Source organism: Betta splendens, chromosome 13 (assembly GCF_900634795.4).
Source record: "Betta splendens chromosome 13, fBetSpl5.4, whole genome shotgun sequence".
Taxonomy (NCBI): Eukaryota; Metazoa; Chordata; class Actinopteri; order Anabantiformes; family Osphronemidae; genus Betta; species Betta splendens.
Window position 1 is genome coordinate 6714296 of NC_040893.2, and position 6558 is coordinate 6720853.

A 6558-nucleotide genomic window follows, 5' to 3' on the forward strand; every position below is an offset into this window, starting at 1 on the left:
AACTCGTGAGCTGATAGGATAATGAAATGTTTATTACCATTTATGCAGACAGACACATTCAACAGTAACAATTTATGTTGAAATGTAACCTATGTTTAAAATTAATAATATAAATTTTCCCACCAGTTGTTTCCTATTGCATTTCTATAACTTTTTTTGTAAAGAAGATGTACAGTCATTTACATTATGTGATTGGTGATTTTCAAAACAACAAGCTCATACTTCTCCCTTCTTCTTCTATTTGCTTTGAAAAATGGTGTTAGATGGTGATGTGAGTCTATCAGTGTGAGTCCCCCAATCAAATCGCTTGTCTGGCACATTCCTCATCCAGCGACTCTAAATTGCTCGTAAATATGAGGTTGCATGAGTGAATGTCCCATTTCATATTGTGTCAGCGTTTCCTCTTTGGACTGGGACGTAACAGCCCATAAACAGTAAGCCACTGTCACAAGCCTGCTACAGCACAGCAACGTGTCGCTGTAATTGCTGTGGTATTTGTCAGGCACAGTACCAAGGTCTCAAAATGTAGCGTGAGATGCGAGGTGTGCTCACGCCGCCTGTATATATGGTACAGTAAGCACTAAGGTGTTAAGGGTGAATGGAGATGGTCCAGGATCTGCAGCGGAGGATGTGTCAGGGTCTGAGGGACAGATGCTTTACATATGGTGCTGTTGATGTCTCCCAGTTCTGCTTCTCCCTGGTGTTACATGATGGGTTTGAACTACATGACAGGAGAGCATGTATCTCAGCCATGCACTTGGAAGGATGTGTGCCCACCTGTCTCTTTAGAAGGTACATTACTGTACGTTTTGGATGGTGTTGTCCGTAATTTGCCCAAGCTAATGTTGATGAACAAAACACCTTCAATCCATTGCCTTGGGATTCAGGAGGAAAGAAACAAGCTCTGAAAAGAATGTTGAAAACAATGGAGTTGTTTAAACAGAGTACTAGTAGTACCTAGAATGTGTGTTCACCAGAACTCTCACATCACAGCTGCAGGAGCTTGTAGTGCTTTCAGAAGAGCTGTCTAATGTGCCTTCCTCACTTACAAGTGTGATCACTGTATTTGAAAGGTATTTTTAGGAACACATTTAATGCACTCAGTGGAGTTCATTTTTGACGTCTTAAACCAATCAAGTACACCAGCGTTTACGTAAGTGTGTTACATTTAAAATAAAGCCTTTTACAATACTTTTTATAGGTAGTCTGGTTAACAGGACCTGCCAAGAACCAAAATCCAAAAGTAGAAACTACAAGATTGAGCTTGGCTTTTGTTTGAACAGAAACATTTCTGGTGCACCAGCCCCTAGAGGTGAGAGCTGCTACAGTATGTCTCCTATGAAAGAATGAGAAAGTGTCCCTGTCATCACTGGTGTGTTTAGAGTTTCACAAGCTTATCACGCTAAGCATCACAATGCTGACACCACAGCGCAGCTAAAGTTGTGCTGAGGGAGTGATGTTCTTACAGTAAAGTATAGTAGTACAGTTCCTTAAACACTGCAATTTGAATACAGGAACTGTAAGATAGATGTTGTAAAGCTCACATGAATGGTCACATACAGTATGAGAAATAAAGTCAGTTTAGGAGGATCACACAGTTCCGTGTTTAAGTTTATACCTATTTAAAATATCCACAGCAGGATCTGATTATGGCATATGATCTGCTGTTTGGGATGTACCCACATGTGCATCTCTTTTATCTGTGTTTGGAATGTGCTTGTAAAGTTTATAGCACATTTCAAAGCATTTAGGGCAGTGATATATGGAACTAAAGTATTAATTTACTTTTTCCTTGCTGTGTTTATTTGCTTTATTGTCATTCGCTCTGAATTTATTTGCATTGCAGTGCACAGACATAAGCTCTGCTCAGCTGCATGTGTTGAACCACATGGAATGTTGTCACGCAACGATTTTCTTGATTACTAACATATTAAGGTCAATACTATGACAGTAAAAATTCATTTATTATTTTTTTCTCTTTTACATGCAATTCTAGACATCAAACATTTTATAAAAGTGGATGTTTGATAAAATCTGTCAATTATTGTCTCATGTTTGAACTATCTGGCCATCAGATGTTTTTTGGTGTTTTTCTCAGGCCTCATGAAAATAATGAAACACTTTGGGGCAAAGATACAGAAGAGGAGGCCGTAACTCGAGGCCAGGATCGCAAAGATCTCCACTGCGACAGTGTACTTCCCAGGAGAGCTGATGTAGGCAGGCACAAAAGTCACCCAGACGGAACAGAAAATCAGCATGCTGAAGGTGATCAGCTTGGCCTCATTGAAGTTGTCGGGAAGTGTCCTTGCTGGGAAGGCCAGGAGGAGGCAGAGACAGGCCAGTAGGCCCATGTAACCCAGAACAAGTGAAAACGCCACCACTGATCCCATGGCACATTCAAGGATGATCTTCGGTCCCCACGTGCCCATAGTGTTTCTTTCTGCAGGCTGAGGAGGAGCCAGCGTCAACCACAGAGCACAGATCAGCACCTGACAACATAGTGACTTCATCATACAGGGCAGGATAAATAATTGACAAAGGGAACTGAAGCAGATTTAATCTTGATGAAAACAGCAGTTTATCATGGAATATAAATGAAGTATTGCAGAAGCATTACATCAGTATATTTAATAGAGTCACCTGTACCAGGGTGCAGATGGAGATACCAAGTCTCTGCTGAGCAGGACCAACGTAACGCATTAGTGTTTCCCCAGGCAGCGTGGAACGAAAGGCCACCAGGACGACCACAGTGCGACTCAGCAGACAGGAGATACACAACACAAAGCTGATTCCAAACAGTGTGTGCCTCAGCATACAGGACCAGGCTACTGGCTGTCCAATGAAAGCCAGCGCACAGAGGAAGCACAGCTTGAGCGACACCAGGAGCATGAAGCTCACCTCGGAGTTGTTGGCTCGCACCTAAGAAGGCAAAAAACTTAGCATATATGTTGATGTGAGATCATTTGGGATCGTACTTTACATTACCAAAGGTGTGTGTCGGTAGTAAAGAAAGGTGGCAAATGTGGCAGCTGTCAGTGCTGTCCCAAGAGCTGAGACCAGAGAAAGGATGATTCCCATGGTGTCACTGTAAGAAAGGAAATCCACCTGCTGGGGAACACAGACTGTGTGGGTTGGGTTGGACCAGAACCGCTCAGGACACCGAATGCACTCCAACAAACCTGTTAAAAAAATAACAATAGAATAGTGTTACTCTGTGAATAATATGCATGCAAATAATATGTTTAAACTAACACAACTACCGGTTTGGTTGCTAATGTCTCCGTCGGCACAAGGCAGGCAGTCAAAGCAGCACACAGGTCTGCTTCTCTGCACAGCTCTGCGTGTTCCAGCGGGACAAGGGCTGCTGCACACAGACACAGGCACCTACAGTAGGTACGATCGGGCCATGAAGTCATTCAAAACATGAGTAAATGAGCAAACAGGCCAGGTTACAAACATTTTATATATTAAAAACCTTTGCCTCTTTTCCGCTGCCTCCTCCCCACAACACTGCCTCCATGTTGATGTGAAAACAATCAGACAGAAAATGTCCCACAGTGACAAACTCTCCTGCTCCCTGAGCTGCCACGTGCCAGTTAATGATGTCATACGAAGCAGGCGGGTCTCCGTTCCTGTCGAAGTGCATCCTTTCCTTCAGAGGTGTTGAGAAGTTCACCTTTTTCAGGTAGTGAGCTATCTGAGGCGGAGGAAGATGCTAAGTATGAAGCACACTAGACTCCTCAACACTGCAGACGTTCATTTACCTCCACAGGCTGCAGACTCCACACATCAGGACACCGGCATTCCAGGAAGGGACCTTTTCCAGGTTCACAGGCCAGCATCTCTCTAACTGCATTAGCGATAGCATACACAGCCTTGTAGACATTATAGGTGATTCTTAGTTGAGACACATCTGAGTATAAACTCTCCCCAATGCCTTCAAATCAGTAATTACAATAAAGAGGAATGACAAAAATATACATTTTAGTTAATAAAACATGAATTATTATAGATATGTTAGATCAAACAATGCTCTGTTCACCTATGACCTCTGAGCCTGAGCACACTTTCATTCCCAGTCTAGCACTAAAAGAGCATCCAAACAGTGATTCCCAGAGTTCCTTCACAAAAGGGTCTGAGTTGGATGAACTGGGATTAAGACGAGCCAGAAAGGATCCCAGTCCAGGAATATCTGCCCTTCGAAGAGCAAATCCTAGAGTCCCAGCCAACGAGGGAACGTAACGAGGGACTGAGAGGACGCTGTATGTAATCCAGGCGTCATTAGCAACCCACTGTTTATCTGTCACATTCTGTTCAACAACTTCATCAAACAAGGCCTGAAAATGAGATGTGGAGTTAGTGCATCTAATGTATGTAACATCTATGTTTGCATCATTTAAAGATTTTTAAGGTTCGAACCTTTGCATCCAGATCTATAATGAATGCTACCACCACTGTGGCTGTGGATGTTCTGATAGTGTCAACAATCTTTTGCATTGTCATCTTCGCATAGTCCTTTAGATAAAAAAGAAATTTAAAAAGACCACAGCAGATGGTATGAAAGCAGTCACGACATTTACAGTACTGTACCTTTGGAATGACTTCATGGAAGGCAACGCACACTTCCGTTCCTCTGAGTGCGTCCATTAACATCTGAATCCCGAATCTGCCAAAATCGTCATCTGCAGAAACCAGCCCCACCCACGTCCACCCCATCAGGCGCAGCAGCTCAGCCATGGCCCTCGCTTCGGCAGCATCGCTGGGCATCGTGCGGAAGAACAGGGGATACCTCGTCTTATCACTCAGACACCCACAGGAGGCTAAGTAGCTTACCTGGGAAGGGTGTTATTGGAGAGTGAGAGAAGTGGTGAAAAAATAGACTTATCTTAAGAAAAACTACGGTATATTTAACCCATCTTAAGTATTTAGTACCAGTTTGCAGCTGTACAACTCCCAGAAATACAACTTTTAACCTTCACTAACACAGAAAGACTCAGACAAATGAACTTACACCAACAGTAGTGGTGTTTGAAACCTTCAGCAATATTATGCGAGGCACATGTCAACCACTGTGCAGCCCACAGTAGTAGAATATAAGGGAAATGACATGTCACAGCAAAGCTTACAAGCTCACAAATTGCGTAAATCACTGTTGCATGATGCAATACAGCGTTTCAAAAGAAACTGTGTACATCATTGTTCAGTACATCGTGTGTTCTCACCATGGGTATATTGAACACCCCAATAGTGTTTGCCACAATAATGGAGGCTGAGCTCCGCGGATCACCAACAACAACAGGCACCGTGGGCACAGATCCACATTCTAAAGCAGACAGATTGGCTTCCTGTCCAGTTACCATAGACATGGTGGCTAACAGCGTGGTGCGCTCAGCTAAACACGTGTCAGACACCAGATATCCAAGGGTGAAGTTGGGTAGAAAGTTTGTGTTGTTATTAATTTCCTCCACAGCAAAGATCATAGCCTGAAGCCAACGGTAAGCTCTCTGGTGGAAACTGTAGAGAATATAGAAATTATGGTGATTAACAACTGATTTCCAAATAAACAAAATACTAGTTAAGAATATCATACATTTCACAAGAAGCACTATCCTTTAGACCTCGAAATTCCAGGTCAGGCTGAGGTGCCTTCACGTGAACAGGGAACAGACCTCCGATCACTAAGTCCCCTGCTTGATAAACACTTCCTTGGGTGGACTTTACCATCAGCTGACAGGACTCCCCTCCTTGAACTCTCTGGGTAATTCCAGCCAGGCAGCAGAGAAGCAGAGCCCAGATGTGCATCGCTCTGAGTGCAGTAAGAAAGGAGGACAAGGAGTAAACACCTCTGATTAGTTAATACATGAGACACTAACATGCAATTACAGGAAGATGAAAACAGAGCACAGGTTGAAAACTAAAAAATTATATTCTTTTTGTCTGCCACAAAGTTACCTCAGCTCAGTCACACAGCTGGACTGCCGACTAAAAGGGCTGTGGGCCAGGTCTTGACAAAGCAAAGGCAGGAAGGGGTAAAACATGCAGCTGATATACAGAAATCACTGCCACCTGGGAGAGAAGGCAGATTTGCACTTGGCAGGTGGAGAAAATTAGTCTGTTATTGAAGGAAGAGAATAGACAATCGGCGGTAACACGGTAATGGAGAAACACCCAGGTGTGTTCACACGGATCGCCAGGGATAAACAGTTCAAAATAGCTGATGCAACTGCAATTTTATTTAGTATCAGCCACTGTATCTTAAGCTTTAAACAACTACTTTATGTATACAATAAAAATTCATCTGAATGAACTGAGACAACTTGAATCATCAAAGTCTTCAGGGCTGTTCCAGTAAATCCTGCAATCAGTCTGACCTCGAATCTGTCAGATTTCAGCATATTAATTAGGGGCCGTGTGGACATGTGAGGGAGCCTGTGAAGATGTTCAATTAGCTGAAGAAATAGATAAGAGAGGCCTATTAAAGATGAGAGGGGTTAGGGGGAGATGGAGAGAGCTGTCATTTTCAGGAGCAGGGCCTGTCAGTGACAAGTGTTCATTCAA

At 43.2% G+C, this 6558-nt stretch overlaps 1 protein-coding gene across 1 annotated transcript; it reads right to left on the reverse strand.

Annotated features, from left to right (window-relative positions):
• Positions 1 to 2054: 2054 nt before the first annotated feature.
• On the reverse strand, positions 2055 to 5730 carry LOC114868040 (extracellular calcium-sensing receptor-like). The gene is made up of 11 exons (XM_055514029.1): positions 5591 to 5730; positions 5223 to 5514; positions 4624 to 4833; positions 4420 to 4515; positions 4043 to 4337; positions 3765 to 3937; positions 3482 to 3697; positions 3261 to 3384; positions 2986 to 3179; positions 2641 to 2919; positions 2055 to 2489 (listed from the first exon to the last, which is right to left on the reverse strand). Exons 1-11 carry the CDS (start codon positions 5722 to 5724, stop codon positions 2061 to 2063), a joined length of 2442 nt encoding a protein of 813 aa, XP_055370004.1. The 5' UTR covers positions 5725 to 5730; the 3' UTR covers positions 2055 to 2060.
• Between the last annotated feature and the right edge of the window lie 828 nt (positions 5731 to 6558).

What these genes read in the sequence shown, in the direction of transcription:
- LOC114868040 (XM_055514029.1), bottom strand. Translation starts at nt 5,724, where the DNA reads ATGGTAAAGTCCACCCAAGGAAGTGTTTATCAAGCAGGGGACTTAGTG. An exon ending in ACGCACTCAGAGGAACGGAA is followed by an intron (nt 4,516 to 4,623) that starts GTGTGCGTTGCC and finishes TTTTATCTAAAG; the next exon opens with GACTATGCGAAGATGACAAT. An exon ending in GAGGAGGCAGCGGAAAAGAG is followed by an intron (nt 3,385 to 3,481) that starts GCAAAGGTTTTT and finishes TACCTACTGTAG; the next exon opens with GTGCCTGTGTCTGTGTGCAG.